The following is a 22618-nucleotide window of genomic DNA, read 5'->3' on the forward strand; positions in this document are numbered from 1 at the left end:
AACCAAAGCAGAAAATATTAGCCATGACAAGTATTTCTAACAATGCAACAAGAAAAACAAAAACATAGAGAAGTATACTGCAAATCAACAGTGGTGGAAGAGATCCTTTATTTACACTGGTCAGTCATAACATTATGTCCACCTTGCTAATATTGTGTATAGGTCTCTTTTGTGCCTCCAAAACTGGGAAGCCCTCAGAGGGCCTGTGTCTGTTGTCTGGTTACTGGCCTTCTGAGGGTGTCCTGTGGGGTCTGGCAGCAAGATGTGAAATTGTGCTGTGGTGTTTTTCATGTTTTTTTGAGTTGTTCCTTAACTGTTTTTGTGTGTGTTCTTGTGTCAGGCTACATCCAGCTGGGGATATTTGTTGCCTTCAAGGAGTGTCATTGCTATGGGGTGGGGGTTGCCTGGTCTGGTCTAGGTGGGTGGTACATAAGTACATAGGCCTGGCTCTTTATACAAAACGTATAGCCATATAAAGCATTTTGCTTATGTTTTGGGGGTTGCATGCCGTAAGACTTTTCAGCGTCTTGTTTTACCTTTAAGGGCTGTATTTCTTAGACAAAAAAATAAAATAAATAAATAAAAAATAGGGGGTAGTGCGGTGCCAGTAGTAGCACGAGGACGCTGTGACAACTGTCAACAGAGGAGAGTGATACATGCGCTGTTTATTACCTAGTATATACAGTCAATGTGTAATACCGGCTCTAGTATTCATTTGGTATTTGGTCTCGAGGGCAAAATGTAATTACACTGCGGACCAGAGTTTGACACCTACGGCATAGAAGGTATGCACGTGACGTCACAACTAGCCGAAGTCTCCATGGTTACGGAGCACTGTGTGGCAGAAAGTGACAGATGAACATGGAGATGAACAGTATTAGTTTGAATCATAGCCTTTAATGGCGTCTAAGTTGCAAAACTGATTTAAAAAATGACGAAGAGCTGTTGTGCGAGTGACTGAACCAACAGATTTGAAAAGTAGCCAGATTTACAGGCTCCTGGAAGCCGGAAGTAAATGGATCACTGCATTACGAAGAAACAACTGGAATCTAGGCATATTTAGTGTCAGGTAATATTAATTCATGCTGTATTTTTGATGAAGTTATACCCTAGATTACTTCTTAAGTTACGTTCTGGAGGGCTGTTAGATAAGTTTATCGACGTTGTTGTTTTGGCGTAGTTACGGCCAACAGTAACTATTTCAGTTCAATAAATAACCATAAAACAATAAATGGAATATGATCTAACCTAACTGAAATGACCCAGAATTATCTTAAATTAACTGAAACTGAGGCTAATCCACTCTTCCAAATCCATGCTAGTTCGTAGGAATCATTGTTGAGCCCAGGCGGAAAAAGCTCCGAAAAAGCTGAACTTAACTTCCGGGTGAGCAGGGAGAAGCAATCGATCTCCCTCTCTATTCATCCAACGTCTAACCAATCAGGTGACGCTCCATTGGTCATTAGGCGACACCGGCACATAGGACAGATCAGCCATGGCCACCAACACGACTGGTGGATCTTCAGAGAGTACTATTTGCGTTCGTGAAATTGTGTCATAGATTTGAGCTGAGCTGAGGGTTTAGGCGGAGAAAATGAGAAGAGGCGTGTAAATTCACATCAAAGACTTTTATTTATATTTAATTTTTTACAATTTCTGGGTAACATGGATTTTTCAAAATAAAAGCATAACATTGATCTCCTGTGTGTATGGAATGACTTTGTTGTCAGCTAAACAAAACAAAGTTATTACGGCGGAATTACACATCGTGGAATGCGTCGATAATTTATATTAAAAATACTAATAAAAATAAAAAAAAAAAAAAAGTATAAAGAATTAATTTCCTGGTGTGTCGCCCACTATGTCCTCAGCCTCCTCTCAGTCGGAGGGTCATGTAGATGGTGCTGTGCGCCCTCACGTTGTAGTCCGACAGTTTTCCAGTTGTCATCTCCTTGCCTTCGTGAATGAACCTCCGCTGGCTCACCGGTACCCCCTCCCTCTGCTCCACTCTCCGCTTGAAGTCGTTCACCGTCTCGTTGGGTTTGATATCGTAGGTGCTCGTCTGCCCGTCCACGTTCCTGAGGAACACCTGGATGATAGGAGGCTCGACGATCAGCAGGGAGACATGGGAGCCGGACTGCAAGCCGTAGTAGCACACAGGTTTGGTGTCGTCACTGAGAGTTGTCGTTTTGCCGTTTACAAACATTAGCTTCTGTTCGTGGACAGGCACCTTCAGTAGATTATGGATTTGTGTTTTCAGGGATCCAACAGTGTCCTGTGGGTTCACAATCAGCCTGTGGGACGTCCCATCCAGTGTTTTGATAAAAAGTTCCATCTTAACAGTCTGAAAGAGAATTCAAAATATAATTTAAGATGCAGCAAAAAGACATCTCTGTTAATTGTCAAATGTTGCTTCATTATTGTTCATTTTATGAAGAGAGCTTCATACCTTGGGATGATTTCTTGTCTTCCTTTTTTTGTCAGGAATGCCACTTGTCGCGATTCTCAATAGTTATGTGAAAACTTTTAGCTCCTTTATTTATATACAGTCTGACCCAGCTGATCAAAACACCCTCCCCTTCATTTAAGAATCATTTCCCTCTCTGCTTTGATAACTTTCGGTTTCTATTCTCCAAACATGACTCCGCTATACGATGCGTGTTTTGATCACGCAGCATTGCGTCACCACCTAACCGGTTTATTAGGCAGGTGTTGCAGGTGTGGCGGAGGAGAAACAACTGGGCTGGGACAAGGGACTTTCTTTTTTTAACTAATCTGTTCAAGTCCAAGCTACTTTAAGAAGTTGTTTAGAGGGAAACAAAACCAAAGCAGAAAATATTAGCCATGACAAGTATTTCTAACAATGCCAAATGAAAAACAAAAACGCAGTGACGTATACTGCAAATTGTAGTAATCTTCAGAGAGTAACTGTAGTACTCTCTGAAGATCCACCAGTCGTGTTGGTGGCCATGGCTGATCTGTCCTATGTGCCGGTGTCGCCTAATGACCAATGGAGCGTCACCTGATTGGTTAGACGTTGGATGAATAGAGATGGGGATCGATTGCTTCCCCCTGCTCACCGGTAAATGTTGGAGGTTGAAGGTTTGTGGTTGAAAATTGGAGGTTGAAGGTTTGTGGTTGAAACATGGAGGTTGAAGCTTAGAGGTTGAATTGTTTGACGTTGTATCTTCGAGGGGAAATTTTATTAGGCTGATTTTTTTATTGTTGAATTTTATGAGGTTGGACTTTTTTTTTATGTAATCTACATTTACCTAGCAATTTATATTCAAACTGATGGCACAGAAATACTTATATAGGAAGTCACGATGGGTTTGCCCATAGTATATACAATAAAATGGACAGAACACATTCTTTTTATGAGGACAATAAAAGTAAGGACAACGTCTGGAATGTAACCCCGCGGTATCGCGTACGTCCAGGATTTTCGCGTGATCTTGTGATATGGCAAGATCGCAAGCCAGCGCTCCGCTGCCGTTCCGCGCCCGTGACGCGCCCGGTGGGTGTTGACGCCGAGCGGAGGACGGTCCAGGTGGATTTTCGGGTAAATCCAGTTTCGCATCCGGCTGTACGTTTCTTACCAGCTCTCAATACATTAAAGTAATACAGAAGAAGCTTAAGCCCTCTGCGACGGAGCCGGAGCCGCCGAGGCCGTCCCCTACGTTTCTGTCTCCGAAGCAGCTGGACAGGATCGCCCGCGACAGGTGAATCGCGATGGAGAGACTCGCTTCCGCACAGACCCCACCGGGGATCGGAGAGAGCTGGAGACAGGCGCTGTCTGCTGAGTTTGGGAAGCCTTATTTCAACAAGGTCAGGGTGCCAGTCAGTACGTTGCACATGGAGTGTGTGTATGTGTGTATGTGTGTGTGTGTGTGTGTGTTTTATTTGTTTTGTTTTGTTTGTTTTTACAAGTTTTAATGAGAGCACGTCTCTGTCACAGCTGATGAACTTTGTGTCTGAGGAGAGGCAACGTTACGTTGTGTACCCACCTGATGAACATATCTTTACCTGGACACAGACGTGTGACATCCGAGATGTAAGTTTTAATTGCGTTGTGCTGGGCGTTGCCTGACATGCGCAGACTTAGCAAAATGCTAGACAACACAAGTGACTGAAATGGGAGTTGTCAAATTAATAGAAATGTGTATCAGTACAACACAATACAATTTAATGTTATACAAACCACAGCCTCCAGATGAAAACACATAATTATTTTTCTGAATACAATAACCTCCACAAAGATGATATTTAGTGCAGGACTGTTATATTACAGTGCATTCATTTTCATTAGTGTACCTATTGAACTGGCAAGTGCGTGTTCAAAGCCTCTAATACAGTCATATGTGTATGTAATATATAGTGTATAGTGTGTTATATTCAGTTTACAGACACAACAGAGCCTCTGTTACTGGCAGCAGGCCTGTCATTGTACATAATATGCTGTTTTTGCCCACTTTTGTGATTTTGTTTTTTACTCTTTTTGTTATTTTATTCTCTTGCTCTTAGTTTATGTACCCCTCTTCGCCTCCTAATTGCTCTTCGGGGATAAATAAAGTTTTTTCTGATTTTGATTCTAAATCAAGTAATTGAACAATTGACAAACCTTTTTTATTATTATTATTATTATTTAACATTTATTCCTTCACAAAACTTAAATATTACATCTCAAGTAATGCAGCAAGTAATGCATGTGATATTTTTGACACAGTAGAAACATTTGGAAAGAGTTTATATAGCCTGCGTATATTTCCTATACAGACAAAACCAGTTGTAGTTTTCAAACAACAACAGCGACGCTTAGTGGCAGGAGGTCATTTTTCACTTAATCTATGTATTGATGCGTCTATAGAGCATCGAGGAGACAAATTGGATTGTAACCACTGAAGAAATTTGGCACATTTTTACCAAAATACATACAGTCATTATCACTACTTTCATTACTAATTAAAATTGTGCGTCCTGTTTGTGCAAATTTATGCTGAGGGGTTCAGGATGGACAGATAGTTACCTGGATTTCCTTTTTTTTTTTTTTTCAACGATTAAAAGTGTGCTATGTAACGGTGTCCTTAAATCTTTAATTGTTAATTATTTGTCACTGTTTTCTCATCTAAAGATGTGTTTGTAATTCCAGGTCAAAGTGGTGATTCTTGGCCAGAATCCATACCATAATCCTGACGAGGCCCATGGGTTGTGTTTTAGTGTCAAATGGCCAACGCTTCCTCCACGCAGGTTTGAAGCCTTTTGAGTTTCTCAGATAGGAAACAACACATACCACTATTTTTTTTTATTCTTAGATTGTTTGACTTGACAAGATTAAAACTTCCAATTTGCGAAGTGAATAACATTGAAGATAGTTTCCTGTTAACCTGGGTCCTGGCATTTATCTTTATGTTACTTTGATACGTTCCACCACCTGAACACCAAGAACACATGATCATACTTTGCATCTTGCATCCTGGTGCCAGATGTTCCCCAGAAGTGCAGGATAGACATACAGCAATCCAAATCTAATTGTGCTGTTAAGTCAGTATTTCGATTTAGTTTCTTCAATTTTTATGTTTCCAGTTTGCAGAATATATACACAGAGCTGGTCTCTGACATTGACGGCTTCCAGCCCCCTAAACATGGAGATCTGACTGGATGGGCCAAACAAGGTACTTTTTAAATATAGTCTGCTGAACATTTACACACAGTTACACAACAAGGGAACTGTCTGACATTAACAAAGCGTCTCTTTTCTCAATCTGTGACTCCGCTCACCAGGTGTGCTGTTGCTCAATGCTGCGCTGACCACCCGAAAAGGCAAGTCTAATACGCACAAAGACAAAGGCTGGGAGACCTTCACTGACGCTGTGGTGCAGTGGCTCAGCAACAACATGGAAGGCCTCGTCTTCATGCTGTGGGGAGTGGAAGCTAAGAGGAAAGGAGCTTCTATCGACACAGTGAGTCCATACAGTTGTGTTAATGCAAATTCTTTCAGCTGTGTTTATTATTTATGTTTTCATGCTCAGTTTTCACACTCTTTTTTACAGAATCGCCACCACGTGCTGCAAGCTGCGCATCCATCTCCCCTGTCCGCTCGTCGGGGTTTTTTTGGGTGCCACCATTTCTCAAAGGCCAACGAGCTGCTCAAGAAATCTGGAAAGTCTCCCATTGACTGGAAGGCACTTTAACTTGTTATGTATGTTTGCTTTTCTAATATGTGTTGATTAACTACACACCAAAACCATAAGCTTTCTAACTTCCTGTTTCAGCAATAGTATGTTATGTTCATCTTTTTTAAGTTGAAGAGTTTTGTTTTATACACTGCCTTTTCCTCGTTGTTCTTTTTTTTTTAAGCCTTTTTGTTCAGACTTGCTATTGGGATGTATTTTTGTATGATCTGCTGTTGGCAGCTCCATTGTTGTAAATATGTTTGTTTCCTTCTCTGTATTTACTGAAATTTGGGGTCAATTAAAGTGGTTCCAAAAAGCGGTTGTTTTGATTTCTCTGAGTTCGATTATTTCCGTCTAATCTGAAACGTTGTGTATGAGGCAGTAAGATCTTTTATCCTTAGTCCACTGCTGAAAATGATTTTTTTTTTTCTTACTGTGGTCCCGGATATATTGGTAAATTGATTAACATTTTATTTGTTTAATATTCAGTTGCTGTCTCTGTTCCCCAGTGCTGTGCTGATGTCACTTCCTCTAGTTACTGGAAACAGTTTAATGAAGAAATTGCAGATGCGCTCAAGTTTTAAAAGGAAGTCACACATCACCTGTAAAATGTTGGTCCTGATGAACGTCGAAGGTAAATGTGGGTGTGAGAGCAACTTGTGATCTGCTCCAGCACCACCCATTTCAAGGAGAATATAACAATGTCAATTTTAAAGTCTCAACACTACAGTTGTCTTTTTGTTACATCTTCAGACCTGAAACAGTGCAGCTCCACCCACTGAGCTGAGGGTTTAGACACAGGAAATGAGAAGAGGCGTGTAAATTCACATCAAAGACTTTTATTTATATTTTATTTTTCACAATTTCTGGGTAACATGGATTTTTCAAAATAAAAGCATAACACTGAATCTTGTGTGTGTGGAATGACTTTGTTGTCGGCTAAACAAAACAAAGTTATTAAGGCGGAATTACACATTGTGGAATGCGTCGATGATTTATATTAAAACTACTAATAAATATAAAATAATTATAAAGAATTAATTTCCTGGTGCATCGTCCTCCATGTCCTCAGCCTCCTCTCAGTCGGAAGGTGAGGTAGATGGTGCTGTGCGCCCTCACGTTGTAGTCCGACAGCTTTCCAGCAGACATCTCCTTGCTTTCGTGAATGAGCCTCTGCTGGTTCACCGGTACCCTCTCCCTCTGCTCCACTCTCCGCTTGAAGTCATCCACCGTCTCGTTGGGTTTGATATCGTAGGTGCTCGTCTGCCCCTTCTCGTTCTTGAGGAACACCTGGATGATAGGATTGATGGGAGAGTTGATGGGAGGAGGCTCGACGATCAGCAGGGAGACATAGGAGCCGGACTGCAAGCCGTAGTCGCACAAAAGTTTGGTCTCGTCACTGAGAGTTGTTTTTTTGCCGTTTACAAACACCAGCTTCTGTTTGTGGACAGGCACCTTCAGTAGTCTATGGATTTGTGTTTTCAGGGATCCAACAGTGTCCTGTGGGTTCACAATCAGCGGGTGTAATGTCCCATCCATTGTTTTGATAATCAGTTCCATCTTAACAGTCTGAAAGAGAATTCAAAATATAATTTAAGATGCAGCAAAAAGACATCTCTGCTAATTGTCAAATGTTGCTTCATCATTGTTCATTTTATGAAGAGAGCTTCATACCTTGGGATGATTTCTTGTCCTCCTTTTTTTTGTTCAGGGATGCCACTTGTCGCGATTCTCAATAGCTATGTGAAAACTTTTAGCTCCCCTGTTTATATACAGTCTGACCCAGCTGATCAAAACACCCTCCCCTTCACTTACGATTCATTTTCCCTATCTGCTTTGATTATTTTCGGTTTCTATTCTCCAAACATGACTCCACTATAAGATGCGTGTTTTGATAACGCAGCAATGCGTCACCACCTAACCGGTTTATTAGGCAGGTGTTGCAGGTGTGGCGGAGGAGAAACAGCTGGGCTGGGACAAGGGACTTTCTTTTTTTTAACTAATCTGTTCAAGTCCAACCATGAACTGTGATTCCGTTTAGCTGCGTTAAGAACTTGTTTAGAGGGAAACAAAACCAAAGCAGAAAATAGTAGCCATGACAAGTACTTCTAACAATGCAACAAGAAAAACAAAAACATAGAGAAGTATACTGCAAATCAACAGTGGTGGAAGAGATCCTTTATTTACACTGATCAGTCATAACATTATTTCCACCTTGCTAATATTGTGTATAGGTCTCTTTTGTGCCTCCAAAACGACTGAGACAGTTGGGAAGCCCTCAGAGGGCCTGTGTCTGTTGTCTGGCCACCTGCCTTCTGAGGGTGTCCTGTGGGGTCTGGCAGCAAGATGTGAAATTGTGCTGTGGTGTTTTTCATGTTTTTTTGAGTTGTTCCTTAACTGTTTTTGTGTGTGTGCTTGTGTCAGGCTACATCCAGCTGGGGATGTCTGTTGCCTTCAAGGAGTGTCATTGCTATGAGGTGGGGGTGCCTGGTCTGGTCTAGGTGGGTGGTACATAAGTACATAGGCCTGGCTCTTTATACAAAAAGTATAGCCATATAAAGCATTTTGCTTATGTTTTGGGGGTTGCATGCCGCAAGACTTTTCAGCGTCTTGTTTTACCTTTAAGGGCTGTATTTCTTAGACAAAAAAATAAAATAAATAAATAAAAAATAGGGGGTAGTGCGGTGCCAGTAGTATCACGAGGACGCTGTGACAACTGTCAACAGAGGAGAGCGATACATGCGCTGTTTAATACCTAGTATATACAGTCAATGTGTAATACCGGCTCTAGTACTCATTTGGTATTTGGTCTCGAGGGCCAAATGTAATTACACTGCGGACCAGAGTTTGACACCTACGGCATAGAAGGTATGCGCGTGACGTCACAACTAGCCGAAGTCTCCATGGTTACGGAGCACTGTGTGGCAGAAAGTGACAGATGAACATGGAGATGAACAGTATTAGTTTGAATCATAGCCTTTAATGGCGTCTAAGTTGTAAAACTGATTTAAAAAAAGAGCTGTTGTACGAGTGACTGAACCAACAGATTTGAAAAGTAGCCAGATTTGCAGGCTCCTGGAAGCCGGAAGTAAATGGATCACTGCATTACGAAGAAACAACTGGAATCTAGGCATATTTAGTGTCAAGTAATATTAATTCATACTGTATTTTTGATGAAGTTATACCCTAGATTACTTCTTAAGTTACGTTCTGGAGGGCTGTTAGATAAGTTTATCGATGTGTTGTTTTGGCGTAGTTACGGCCAACAGTAACTATTTCAGTTCAATAAATAACCATAAAACAATAAACGGAATATGACCTAACCTAACTGAAATGACCCAAAACTATCTTAAATTAACTGAAACTGAGGCGAATCCACTCTTCCAAATCCATGCTAGTTCGTAGAAGTCATTGTTGAGCCCAGGCGGAAAAAGCTCCGAATAAGCTGGACTTAACTTCCGGGTGAGCAGGGAGAAGCAATCGATCTCCCTCTCTATTCATCCAACGTCTAACCAATCAGGTGACGCTCCATTGGTCATGAGGCGACACCGGCACATAGGACAGATCAGCCATGGCCACCAACACGACTGGTGGATCTTCAGAGAGTACTATTTGCGTTCGTGAAATTGTGTCATAGATTTGAGCTGAGCTGAGGGTTTAGGCGGAGAAAATGCAAAGAGGCATGTAAATTCACATCGACTTTTATTTATATGACATTTTTTACAATATCTGGGTTCATGGATTTCATGGATTTTTCAAAATAAAAGCATAACACTGAATCTTGTGTGTATGGAATGGCTTTGTTGTTTGCTAAACAAAACAAAGTTATTAAGGCGGAATTACACATTGTGGAATGCGTTGATGATTTATATTAAAACTACTAATAAATATAAAATAGGTGTAAAGAATTAATTTCCTGGTGCGTCGTCCACTATGTCCTCAGCCTGCTCTCAGTCGGAAGGTCAGGTAGATGGTGCTGTGCGCCCTCACGTTGTAGTCCGACAGCTTTCCAGCAGACATCTCCCTGTCTTCGTGAACAAGCCTCTGCTGGCTCACCGGTACCCCCTCCCTCTGCTCCACACTCCGCTTGAAGTCGTTCACCGTCTCGTTGGGTTTGATATCGTAGGTGCTCGTCTGCCCCTTCTCGTTCCTGAGGAACACTTGGATGATAGGAGGCTCGACGATCAGCAGGGAGACATGGGAGCCGGACTGCAAGCCGTAGTAGGACAAAGGTTTGGTGTCGTCGCTGAGAGTTGTCGTTTGGCCGTTTACAAACATCAGCTTCTGTTTGTGCACAGGCACCTTCAGTAGTCTATGGATTTGTGTTTTCAGGGATCCAACAGTGTCCTGTGGGTTCACAACCAGCCTGTGGGACGTCCCATCCAGTGTTTTGATGATTAGTTCCATCTTAACAGTCTGAAAGAGAATTCAAAATATAATTTAAGATGCAGCAAAAAGACATCTCTGCTAATTGTCAAACGTTGCTTCATCATTGTTCATTTTATGAAGAGAGCTTCATACCTTGGGGTGATATCTTGTCTTCCTTTTTTGTTCAGAGATGCCACTTGTCACGATGCTCAATAGCTGTGTGAAAACTTTTAGCTCCTCTGTTTATATACAGTCTGACCCAGCTGATTTAAACACCCTCCCCTTCACTTACGATTCATTTTCCCTCTCTGCTTTGATTATTTTCGGTTTCTATTTTCCAAACATTACTCCACTATAAAATGCGTGTTTTGATCACGCAGCATTGCGTCACCACCTAACAGGTTTATTAGGCAGGTGTTGCAGGTGTGGCGGAGGAGAAACAGCTGGGCTGGGACAAGGGACTTTCTTTTTTTAACTAATCTGTTCAAGTCCAAGCTACTTTAAGAAGTTGTTTAGAGGGAAACAAAGCCAGACTTGTAGACTTTGCCGTTCCGCGCCCGTGACGCGCCCGGTGGGTGTTGACGCCGAGTGGAGGACGGTCCCGGTGGATTTTCGGGTAAATTCAATTTCGCATCCGGCTGTACGTTTCGTACCAGTTCTCAATACATTATCGGATCGGAGAGAGCTGGAGACCGGCGCTGTCTGCTGAGTTTGGAGAGCCTTATTTCAAAGAGGTCAGGAGGCCAGTCAGTACGTTGCACATGGAGTGTGTGTGTGTGTTTTGTTTGTTTTGTTTGTTTTTACAAGTTTTAATGAGAGCACGTCTCTGTCACAGCTGATGAACTTTGTGTCTGAGGAGAGGGAACATCACGTTGTGTACCCACCTGATGAACATATCTTTACCTGGACACAGACGTGTGACATCCGAGATGTAAGTTTTAATTGCGTTGTGCTGGACGTTGCCTGACATGCGCAGACTTTGCAAAATGCTAGACAACACAAGTGACTGAAATGGGAGTTGTCAAATTAATAGAAATGTGTATCAGTACAACACAGTACAATTTAATGTTATATTAACCACAGCCTCCAGATGAAAACACACAATTATTTTTCTGAATACAATAACCTCCACAAAGATGATATTTAGTGCAGGACTGTTATATTACAGTGCATTCATTTTCATTAATGTACCTATTGAACTGGCAAGTGAGTGTTCAAAGCCTCTAATACAGTCATATGTGTATGTAATATATAGTGTATAGTGTGTTATATTCAGTTTACCGACACAACAGAGCCTCTGTTACTGGCAGCAGGCCTGCCATTGTACATAATACGCTGTTTTTGCCCACTTTTGTGATTTTGTTTTTTACTCTTTTTGTTATTTTATTCTCTTGCTCTTAGTTTATGTACCGCTCTTCGCCTCCTAATTGCTCTTCGGGGATAAATAATTTTTTTTCTGATTTTGATTCTAAATCAAGTAATTTGACAATTGACAAATCTTTTTTTTTATTATTATTATTATTTAACATTTATTCCTTCACAAAACTTAAATATTACATCTCAAGTAATGCAGCAAGTAATGCATATGATATTTTTGACACAGTAGAAACATTTGGAAAGAGTTTATATAGCCTGCGTACATTTCCTATACAGACAAAACCAGTTGTAGTTTTCAAACAACAACAGCGACGCTTAGTGGCAGGAGGTCATTTTTCACTTAATCTATGTATTGATGCGTCTATAGAGCCTCGAGGAGACAAATTGGATTGTAACCACTGAAGAAATTTGGCACATTTTTACCAAAATACATACAGTCATTATCACTACTTAAATTACTAATTAAAATTGTGCGTCCTGTTTGTGCAAATTTATGCTGAGGGGTTCAGGATGGACAGATGGTTACCTGGATTTCCCTTTTTTTTTTTAAACGATTAAAAGTGTGCTATCTAACGATGTCCTTAAATTATTAATTGTTAATTATTTGTCACTGTTTTCTCATCTAAAGATGTGTTTGTAATTCCAGGTCAAAGTGGTGATTCTTGGCCAGAATCCATACCATAATCCTGACGAGGCCCATGGGTTGTGTTTTAGTGTCAAAAGGCCAGTGCCTCCTCCACGCAGGTTTGAAGCCTTTTGAGTTTCTCAGATAGGAAACAACACATACCACTATTTTTTTTTATTCTTAGATTGTTTGACTTGACAAGATTAAAACCTCCAACTTGCGAAGTGAATAACATTGAAGATAGTTTCCTGTTAACCTGGGTCCTGGCATTTATCTTTGTTACTTTGATACGTTCCACCACCTGAACACCAAGAACACATGATCATACTTTGCATCTTGCATCCTGGTGCCAGATGTTCCCCAGAAGTGCAGGATAGACACACAGCCATCCAAATCTAATTGTGCTGTTAAGTCAGTATTTCGATTTAGTTTCTTCAATTTTTATGTTTCCAGTTTGCAGAATATATACAAAGAGCTGCTCTCTGACATTGACGGCTTCCAGCACCCTGGACATGGAGATCTGACTGGATGGGCCAATCAAGGTACTTATTAAATATAGTCTGCTGAACATTTACACACAGTTACACAACAAGGGAACTGTCTGACATTAACAAAGCGTCTCTTTTCTCAATCTGTGACTCCGCTCACCAGGTGTGTTGTTGCTCAATGCTGCGCTGACCACCCGGAAAGGCAAGTCTAATACGCACAAAGGCGAAGGCTGGGAGTCCTTCACTGACGCTGTGGTGCAGTGGCTCAGCAACAACATGGAAGGCCTCGTCTTCATGCTGTGGGGAGTGGAAGCTAAGAGGAAAGGAGCTTCTATCGACACAGTGAGTCCATACAGTTGTGTTAATGCAAATTCTTTCAGCTGTGTTTATTATTTATGTTTTCATGCTCAGTTTTCACACTCTGTTTTACAGAATCGCCACCACGTGCTGCAAGCTGCGCATCCATCTCCCCTGTCCGCTCGTCGGGGTTTTTTTGGGTGCCAGCATTTCTCAAGGGCCAACGAGCTGCTCAAGAAATCTGGAAAGTCTCCCATTGACTGGAAGGCACTTTAACTTGTTATGTATGTTTGCTTTTCTAATATGTGTTGATTAACTACACACCAAAATCCTAAGCTTTCTAACTTCCTGTTTCAGCAATCTGTATTTAAGTTGAAGAGTTTTTGTTTTATACACTGCCTTTTCCTTGTTCTTCTACTTTTTTAAGCCTTTTTGTTCAGACTTGCTGTTGGGATGTATTTTTGTATGATCTGCTGTTGGCAGTTCCATTGTTGTAAATATGTTTGTTTCCTTCTCTGTATTTACTGAAATTTGGGTTCAACTAAAGTGGTTCCAAAAAGCGGTTGTTTTGATTTCTCACATTTGTTTAATATTCGGTTCCTGTCTCTGTTCCTCAGTGCTCACTTCCTCTAGTAACTGGAAACAGTTTAATGAAGATATTGCAGATGCACTCAAGTTTTAAAAGGAAGTCACACAACACCTGTAATATGTTGGTCCGGATGAATGTTGATGGTTGACCCACGACCCAAGAAACAGAGTTTAAATATTGGTGCAGGAGCAACTTGTGATTTTTTACGAAGAACTTTATTTGGGATCTGCTCCAGCACCACCCATTTCAAGGAGAATATAACAATGTCAATTTTAAAGTCTCAACCCTACAGTTGTCTTTTTGTTACATCTTCAGACCTGAAACAGTGCAGCTCCACCCACTGAGCTGAGGGTTTAAGGCACAGGAAATGAGAAGAGGCGTGTAAATTCACATCAGAGACTTTTATTTATATTACATTTGTTACAATTTCTGGGTAACATGGATTTTTTCACCATAAAAGCATAACATTGATCTCTTGTGTGTATGGAATGACTTTGTTGTCAGCTAAACAAGACACAAAGTTATTAAGACGGAATTACACATTGTGGAATGACGATTTATATTAAAACTACGAATAAATATAAAATAAAACTAAATAAAAAAAAAGTATAAAGAATTAATCCTGGTGCGTCGTCCACTATGTCCTCAGCCTCCTCTCAGTCGGAGGGTCAGGTAGATGGTGCTGTGCGCCCTCACGTTGTAGTCCGACAGTTTTCCAGTTGTCATGTCCTTGCCTTCGTGAACGAGCCTCTGCTGGTTCACCGGTACCCTCTCCCTCTGCTCCACACTCCGCTTGAAGTCGTTCACCGTCTCGTTGGGTTTGATATCGTAGGTGCTCGACTTCCCCTTCTCGTTTATGAGGAACACTTGGGTGGGAGGATTGATGGGAGGATTGATGGGAGGATGCTCGACGATCAGCAGGGAGACATAGGAACCGGACTGCAAGCCGTAGTCGCACAAAAGTTTGGTGTCGTCACTGAGAGTTGTCGTTTGGCCGTTTACAAACACCAACTTCTGTTTGTGGACAGGCACCTTCAGTAGTCTATGGATTTGTGTTTTCAGGGATCCAACAGTGTCCCGTGGGTTCACAATCAGTGGGTGTAATGTCCCATCCAGTGTTTTGATGATTAGTTCCATCTTAGCAGTCTGAAAGAAAATTCAAAATATAATTTAAGCATGCGGCAAAAAGACATCTCTGTTAATTGTCAAATGTTGCTTCATCATTGTTCATTTTATGAAGAGAGCTTCATACCTTGGGATGATTTCTTGTCTTCCTTTTTTTTTTGTCTGGGATACCACTTGTCGCGATGCTCAATAGTTATGTGAAAAGTTTTAGCTCCTCTGTTTATATACAGCCTGACCCAGCTGATCAAAACACCCTCCCCTTCGCTTAAGATTCGTTTTCCCTCTCTGCTTTGATAACTTTCGGTTTCTATTCTCCAAACATGACTCCGCTATACGATGCGTGTTTTGATCACGCAGCATTGTAGGTGTGGCGGAGGAGAAACAGCTGGGCTGGGACAAGGGACTTTCTTTTTTTAACTAATCTGTTCAAGTCCAACCATGAACTGTGACTGTGTTTAGCTACGTTAAGAACTTGTTTAGAGGGAAACAAAACCAAAGCAGAAAATATCAGCCATGACAAGTATTTCTAACAATGCAACAAGAAAAAACAAAAACACAGTGACGTGTACTGCAAATAACCGGGGGGGTAACATGCCTTGTATAATACCTAGTATATACAGTCAATGTGTAATACCGGCTCTAGTACTCATTTGGTATTTGGTCTCGAGGGCCAAATGTAATTACACTGCGGACCAGAGTTTGACACCTACGACATAGAAGGTATGCACGTGACGTCACAACTAGCCGAAGTCTCCATGGTTACGGAGCACTGTGTGGCAGAAAGTGACAGATGAACATGGAGATGAACAGCATTAGTTTGAATCATAGCCTTTAATGGCGTCTAAGTTGTAAAACTGATTTTAAAAATGACGAAGAGCTGTTGTGCGAGTGACTGAACCAACAGATTTGAAAAGTAGCCAGATTTACAGGCTCCTGGAAGCCGGAAGTAAATGGATCACTGCATTACGAAGAAACAACTGGAATCTAGGCATATTTAGTGTCAGGTAATATTAATTCATGCTGTATTTTTGATGAAGTTATACCCTAAGTTACTTCTTAAGTTACGTTCTGGAGGGCTGTTAGATAAGTTTATCGACGCTGTTGTTTTGGCGTAGTTACGGCCAACAGTAACTATTTCAGTTCAATAAATAACCATAAAACAATAAACGGAATATGACCTAACCTAACTGAAATGACCCAAAACTAGCTTAAATTAACTGAAGCTGAGGCGAATCCACTCTTCCAAATCCACACTTGTTCGTATCATTGACTGTATATACTGTATATACTATACAGTTCGTATGGATCATTGTCGAGTCCAATTCTGCTTAATTTGTCCAGGCGGCAGCGAAGTCAATGCATACCTGGGGAACATAATTATTGTGCGCCAGGTATGCATTAATAATATTAATAATAATAATAATAATAATAATAATAATAATAATAAAATTAAAAAAGGACAAGCTAACCCAAGGTTTGTGGAAATGTTTTTGAAATGGCAAACACAACCACCCCATAAACAGGACCTACAGTACATAAATAATGCCCACTTCTATCTGCTCTGTGAGAGATTTCACTAGTTTTGACTGAGCAATATGGCTCATGTACGCCTTGGAATGCTATTAGTTGTAATAAGTATAAAGTTAAGTGTTTTCAATGTTATTATTCAGCGTTACATGCTGCAAGTTTCAAGTTAGAGAAAAATATGATGTTTTACAAATACTTTTATAGTCTTGAATGGTATAAAACTATTATCGTTATCATCATTATTACCTGTTTGTGCTCATTTGTGCTGTTTGACATTTACACATTTCAAACTGACCCCGATAACGGTACAGTATTTGACCTCGACGCGGAGGCGTGGCTCCGTCGGCAACGTAATGACGTAACCAGGAAGAGTGGCGGGGTGACTTCGCCCCTGTCAGTTTACTTTGTGGAGCTAATATTTGTTCACTTTAACTATTGACAAAAATGGCCGTGGAGAGTCTGCCCGTCCGGGACGCGTCCTTACATTTCCGTTTACTGCAGCAGTATCTGGTTCTTCTGAAGAAATACCCCATTCTGACAAAGTCTGTAACGAGGTTAGTAGCCCCGGTCATTGACTGCTTCTTCTTTCCTCAGTCTGACAGTCCAGCCTTTCTTATTTTCTTATTTAGCCATTGGCAAAGTAAATCTGTTGCAACTAAGTTTATTAGGTCGTTTGCTATGCAGGAACAAATATAGAGTCGTTTTCAACTGTTCAGTTGTTGCCTTTTATCTATTTATTTATTTATTTTTTAAATAGAGCACTTTGTTTGCTCTGACCACAGACTGGTCCTTTGTCACCACACTGATTTCAACCAATCAGCATCTGCAGGGGGAACCACCCCTGACTAGTTGATGACACTGATTTTATATTTACAAGAGCACCTTTCTGTAAATGTGCCTGTTGCATATTGACAAATTTCTTTGTGCATCCTCTGTGTTTCCAGTGGGATCCTCTCAGCTTTAGGAAATCTTCTGTCTCAGATTTTGGAGGCAAGAAAAAAGGCCAAAAATGGAGCTGCTGTCAAAGAGATTGATGTGGCTGGAGCCTCACGCTACGCCATTTATGGGTGAGATTTAATCCATGAAGAAAACTGAGCATCTGTGTTGGCTTTAAGGCTACAAGGCCATGGTTGTGATGTTGTGTTACAGTGAAACTATTGAATGATAGCAGAGACATACTGTTCTCTCTTATTATCTTTGCGTCTTAACCTTGACCTGTCAAACACAAGGCTAAAACAAAGGCAAAGGGACTTGAAGAAAGTGCCTTGTAAGTGGCTTCTTTAGCTCTAATGAAAACTCAAACTTTGGTGGGAGGTTAAGGTTTTTTATTGTTTATCATTATTTAAGTTTTCATTTCCATCAATTTCAATCTGTTTGTACTGGACATCCAGACTACTGTAGCATGTGTACATATAATAATAAGTGTACAATAAATAGTTTAATGTATCAAGTTAAATGTTAAAATTTTTTTCCCCCAATATCTATATAGTCAAGTTAAAGTGCTATAGACTGAAAATCTTCACATCCTTAAACTTGATCTCTTCCATGCGCTCAACTAATTTAATGACATGTATCTATGTATTTGTGCTAGTTATAAGATCCCTTGTTGTTTGTTGCAGGTTACTTGTTACAGGACCGGTGAGCCATTTCTTTTACCAGCTGATGGAGGTGTGGATGCCCATCACAGACCCGTACTGTATAGTCAAACGTCTCCTACTGGACCGGCTTATTTTTGCTCCTGGCTTTTTGCTCATTTTCTACTTTGTTATGACCATCCTGGAGGTGGGTCTTCCCATGAACTACCTCTTCAGATTGATAGAGGGTATCACTAGCGTTAAGATTGCATGTGTTTTTTTTTTTAAATTGTCAGAAAAGGTGGAGCGAGGCTGAAATAGCTTGATTTGACCCTTCTGACACACTTACTCATTTAAATCCTCACAACTAGGAAGTAACACATACATTTATGTAGTGAGGAAAAAAATGTAAACAAAATATGTTTTATACTTATCTAGCAATCATTACTGTTTATCACTGCTTTGCACTATACTGGCAACATCTTTATTTACATAGTTATGGGAAAAACATCTGACATATCAATGACTTAATCTCTGTTCAACATTGCCCATGATAAAAAAAAAAAAATAAAAATCACAACACAGTAAACCCGGATACGTTGAGGTTACCTATACAATTGAGGAAACCAGTTGTCCTAAAAAAATTAAGTAATGTACTATGAAAACTTGAGTGCATTTAACTTAAAAAATTGAGTGGATTATATTGTTATTTTGAGTTCACTACACCTAATACCAAGTTTGTTTAACTTTAAAACATTAGTAAACATTAGTAATATCTATTTCTTTGCCCATTTATTTATTCCACTTAAAACTTAAAGCACTAACCTCCAAGTTGATTTAACTTAAAAATTCCACTTAGTATCTCGAGTAAAATAAAATCAATTTATTAAACATTTTAATACTACACATTTTAAATTAAGAAAATAAAAATCAAACCGCATTCTTTCCATGTTTTATTAAATGTGGGACACAGAAATGTTACATCTAACATTTTTAACAACAATGTCAGTCAGTAATTATGGAGTTGTATCTGTGTCTTTGTCGTGTTATCAAACAGAATAGGTTTGAAATCAAAATATCGCATCACCAAATCAGAGCCAATACTATAAAATGTAGTTGGCAATAGGAATGGAACTAGATCAGTGCTAATAACATGAATCAGGATGGAATGAAATTGCAAAATCAGTGGCCGTACATAAAAACTTGCGTATCGAAACACAAGCAACATTAAACAGGGTATTGTACAAAATTACAAATAACCAAGCAGTCATATCCAGAGCAGTGGAGCAGGTATATCTATATATCTGTTTTAAACAGTTATAAACAGATAGTTTATTTTGGAAGGTGCTTTACATCAGTCCAAAAAGGACACAGAAGGCCTGTGGCAAGTTAGCCAGCTCCAGCATTAGCACACTCCCTTTCGATCCTCACTCTGAGCTGAGAAACACACAATGAGAGGACATTATGACGACACTTTAGGTAACGTTAAAAAAGCCCCAGCCAGGAGGCCCCTAACAAGTGAAAATATCTGTATTAATATTTCAAACAACATTTACACTGCTCACAAACAGCCACTAAAGCTATATATGTCTAATAGTTTAACTGGTTAATATGAATTTACACTGCTCTGTAGCCAAAATGTGTCTAATATAAGCTTAGCTAACGAAAACAGATTTTTTTACAGCCCTAGGAGCTAGTGCTAACTTTAAATCAATAGCCGCCATTAAATGTCGCTCATTCACCAAATTCAGTTGTCTCCGTTTTCTCCACTTGAGGCAGGCTCATGTGGCAGGGCTTCGTTCGGTGATAAAAGTAGCTACAGGGAGCTACGGTAGTGGAACTACTGTTTCCACTGCCTATAAATTACTCCTCGCTAAATAAAAAAATAGTTATAAAAAGTTGTAAAATGTCTCTGAACTCTTCAGCAGCGAATATGCAGCATGAATCATGCAGATTCTAATTATGTTGTGGCGGGAATTTAAGAGGCGTTTTCATGAGCAAAACTTCAACCTCCCCACCTAATTCAACTTAAAAGTATCCATGTATGTCGTTACGTTCAAATGTAAGTATATTCTACTAATAATTAGTAGAGTGCACTTTCATTTGGCAGTTATACAATCAAACGTAAATTATCTATGTGAATTGTAATTGATTGTTTGAGTAGAAATGAAACCCAGGCTAACAGTGAAGTTGCTCCCGCTCACATTTAAGCTCTTTTTATTGAGTCTAGTGCCAACGTTTCAGTCTATCGACCTTTATCAGGACCAACATTTTACAACTGTTATGTGACTTCTTTCTAAAACCTGAGTGCGTCTATGCAATTACTAGATTAGGGAGTTTCCAGGTACTAGAGGAAGTGACCTCAGCCACAACACTGTCGAGCAGAGACAGGAACTGGATATTAAACAAAGAAAATGTTAATCAATTTAACAATATATTCAGGACCACAGTAAGAAAAGAAACTTTGTGGCAATCTAGAAGAAAATTATCAAATATAACTTAATCATCTCTGATATCTACATGTTGACTGAGCCTTGACGACCTTTTCCTTGATGCCATATTTTATTACATATTAATCGCCAAACAAAAAAAAAACACCCCATCTCAGCGCTTAATGTGACGACTTTAAATGTCCTGTTTTATTTAACACTCAAAACATTTCATTTCACTAACTAAATTTGAGGAAGAAGCACAGGAAATATTTTACTACATATTGCTCTGAAGAAATACCAAACATGAAACCAAACTTTGCAGAATTAATAATACTAACTATGCCTTGTGAACGGATTATGATGTGTAAAGTTAAACCTATTTAACCTGGATGTTTACCATAGTACTTAGTCTATGTCCTTCATGTATCATCTGCAGCCATTAAGATTTTTACATGGATAAATATAAAAATCAATATAAATGTGGACCTTTAATCATCTTAAACCATCCTCAGGCCAAAGGCTGGGCAGATTTCGAAAAGAAGATGAGAAGTAGTTACTGGACCGCTCTGAAGATGAACTGGAAAGTCTGGACTCCCTTCCAGTTCATAAATATCAACTTTGTGCCCGTTCAGGTACGTATTTAGCTGGTATGCTGCATTCAAAGCGAGACGAGTCACACACTGGCACTTGTTTACCTCCCCCCCTCCCCCCGTGTCTTCCTGTATCTGTTCTTGCTTTCAGTTCAGAGTGCTGTTTGCCAACGTGATCGCCTTGTTTTGGTATGCCTACCTCGCATCTGTGAGAAAATGAACATTCCTTCCACGAAAATGAGCCTGGGGAAAATGCCTTTGGCGTGTTGGTGAACGCCTGAAAACTGAGATAGTACCAATCTGTTAACTGTGCTGCTGTAAACCTGTTACTAATCTGGTTAATAATTTTCACATATACTGCTAGAGTTTATAACATGCTGCTGTAATATTTGAGACACGTGACTGTGTTTGTAAGAATAACAGAAGAAATGCATTTTTACAGATCACTGCCAGAAGACTTCTTAGTAAACCTTGATGTACATGATCTGGACAGCTCCTTAAAAACATTTGAATAATGTCGGTTTTAAAGTCTCAATGCTAGTTATATTTTTGTTACATCTTCAGACCTGAAACAGTGCAGCTCCACCCACTGAGCAGAGGGTTTAGGCACAGGAAATGCGAAGAGGCGTGTAAATTCACATCAAAGACTTTTATTTTTATTTAATTTTTTACAATCTGATTACATGGATTTTCAAAATAAAAGCATAACACTGAATCTTGTGTGTATGGAATGGCTTTGTTGTCGGCTAAACAAAACAAAGTTATTACGGCGGAATTACACATTGTGGAATGAATCGACCATTTATATTAAAACTACTAATAAATATAAAAAAAATTAAAAACATTTAAAAAAAAAAAAAAAGTATAGGGGGTTAATTCCCTGGTGCGTCGTCCACTATGTCCTCAGCCTCCTCTCAGTCGGAGGGTCAGGAAGATGGTGCTGTGCGCCCTCACGTTGTAGTCCGACAGTTTTCCAGTTGTCATCTCCTTGCTTTCGTGAATGAGCCTCTGCTGGTTCACCGGTACCCCCTCCCTCTGCTCCACTCTCCGCTTGAAGTCGTCCACCGTGTCGTTGGTTTTGATGTCGTAGGTGCTCGTCTGCCCCTTCTCGTTCCTGAGGAAAACTTGCGTGGTAGGAGGCTCGACGATCAGCAGGGAGACATAGGAGCCGGACTGCAAGCCGTAGTAGCACAAAGGTTTGGTGTCGTCGCTGAGAGTTGTCGTTTGGCCGTTAACAAACACCAGCTTCTGTTTGTGCACAGGCACCTTCAGTAGTCTATGGATTTGTGTTTTCAGGAATCCAACAGTGTCCTGTGGGTTCACAACCAGCGGGTGTAATGTCCCATCCATTGTTTTGATGATCAGTTCCATCTTAATAGTCTGAAAGAGAATTCAAAATATAATTTAAGATGCAATAAAAAGACATCTCTGCTAATTATCAAATGTTGCTTCA

The 22618-nt window shown here is 40.1% G+C and overlaps 6 protein-coding genes across 10 annotated transcripts in view; 2 read left to right on the forward strand and 4 right to left on the reverse strand.

Moving 5' to 3' along the window:
* Window positions 1-22618, reverse strand: part of LOC125012198 (polyubiquitin-B-like) — a 28965-nt gene that overhangs the window by 5809 nt on the left and 538 nt on the right. Inside the window, exon 2 of one of the 2 annotated variants that reach the window (XM_047591996.1) lies at window positions 21800-22545. The exons of the other annotated variant lie outside the window; for it this stretch is intronic. Coding sequence (XP_047447952.1) covers window positions 22069-22536 — 468 coding nt within the window. The 5' untranslated portion in view covers window positions 22537-22545 and the 3' untranslated portion in view covers window positions 21800-22068. Of the gene's footprint in view, window positions 1-21799; window positions 22546-22618 lie in introns of those variants that run through there. 2 annotated transcript variants of the gene reach the window in all.
* On the reverse strand, window positions 1614-7998 carry LOC125012203 (polyubiquitin-B-like). 2 transcript variants are annotated; one of them, XM_047592003.1, is made up of 2 exons: window positions 7848-7998; window positions 1614-2344 (listed from the first exon to the last, which is right to left on the reverse strand). In XM_047592003.1, exon 2 carries the CDS (start codon window positions 2333-2335, stop codon window positions 1868-1870), a length of 468 nt encoding a protein of 155 aa, XP_047447959.1. In that variant the 5' UTR covers window positions 2336-2344; window positions 7848-7998; the 3' UTR covers window positions 1614-1867. The 2 variants fall into 2 exon arrangements, with proteins under 2 accessions (XP_047447959.1, XP_047447957.1); XM_047592001.1 differs by lacking the exon at window positions 7848-7998 and adding an exon at window positions 2450-2605.
* Window positions 3213-13890, forward strand: LOC125012187 (uracil-DNA glycosylase-like). 2 transcript variants are annotated; one of them, XM_047591980.1, is made up of 7 exons: window positions 3228-3766; window positions 11214-11275; window positions 11377-11472; window positions 12565-12662; window positions 12997-13085; window positions 13195-13373; window positions 13464-13890. In XM_047591980.1, exons 1-7 carry the CDS (start codon window positions 3733-3735, stop codon window positions 13602-13604), a joined length of 699 nt encoding a protein of 232 aa, XP_047447936.1. In that variant the 5' UTR covers window positions 3228-3732; the 3' UTR covers window positions 13605-13890. The 2 variants fall into 2 exon arrangements, with proteins under 2 accessions (XP_047447937.1, XP_047447936.1); XM_047591981.1 differs by lacking the exons at window positions 11214-11275; window positions 11377-11472; window positions 12565-12662; ... (1 more) ...; window positions 13195-13373; window positions 13464-13890 and adding exons at window positions 3959-4054; window positions 5150-5247; window positions 5584-5672; window positions 5782-5960; window positions 6051-6492 and having other exon boundaries at window positions 3213-3828.
* On the reverse strand, window positions 6342-10741 carry LOC125012199 (polyubiquitin-like). 2 transcript variants are annotated; one of them, XM_047591997.1, is made up of 2 exons: window positions 10695-10737; window positions 6342-7742 (listed from the first exon to the last, which is right to left on the reverse strand). In XM_047591997.1, the coding sequence occupies exon 2, from the start codon at window positions 7731-7733 to the stop codon at window positions 7242-7244; it is 492 nt and encodes a 163-aa protein (XP_047447953.1). In that variant the 5' UTR covers window positions 7734-7742; window positions 10695-10737; the 3' UTR covers window positions 6342-7241. The 2 variants fall into 2 exon arrangements, with proteins under 2 accessions (XP_047447953.1, XP_047447954.1); XM_047591998.1 differs by lacking the exon at window positions 6342-7742 and adding an exon at window positions 9886-10589 and having other exon boundaries at window positions 10695-10741.
* Window positions 14304-15329, reverse strand: LOC125012197 (polyubiquitin-B-like). The gene is made up of 2 exons (XM_047591994.1): window positions 15170-15329; window positions 14304-15063 (listed from the first exon to the last, which is right to left on the reverse strand). Exon 2 carries the CDS (start codon window positions 15052-15054, stop codon window positions 14563-14565), a length of 492 nt encoding a protein of 163 aa, XP_047447950.1. The 5' UTR covers window positions 15055-15063; window positions 15170-15329; the 3' UTR covers window positions 14304-14562.
* pxmp2 (peroxisomal membrane protein 2) lies at window positions 16916-22027 on the forward strand. The gene is made up of 5 exons (XM_047591991.1): window positions 16916-17123; window positions 17514-17636; window positions 18189-18351; window positions 21088-21207; window positions 21317-22027. Exons 1-5 carry the CDS (start codon window positions 17014-17016, stop codon window positions 21383-21385), a joined length of 585 nt encoding a protein of 194 aa, XP_047447947.1. The 5' UTR covers window positions 16916-17013; the 3' UTR covers window positions 21386-22027.

This window comes from Mugil cephalus, chromosome 8 (assembly GCF_022458985.1).
Source record: "Mugil cephalus isolate CIBA_MC_2020 chromosome 8, CIBA_Mcephalus_1.1, whole genome shotgun sequence".
Classification (NCBI taxonomy): domain Eukaryota; kingdom Metazoa; phylum Chordata; class Actinopteri; order Mugiliformes; family Mugilidae; genus Mugil; species Mugil cephalus.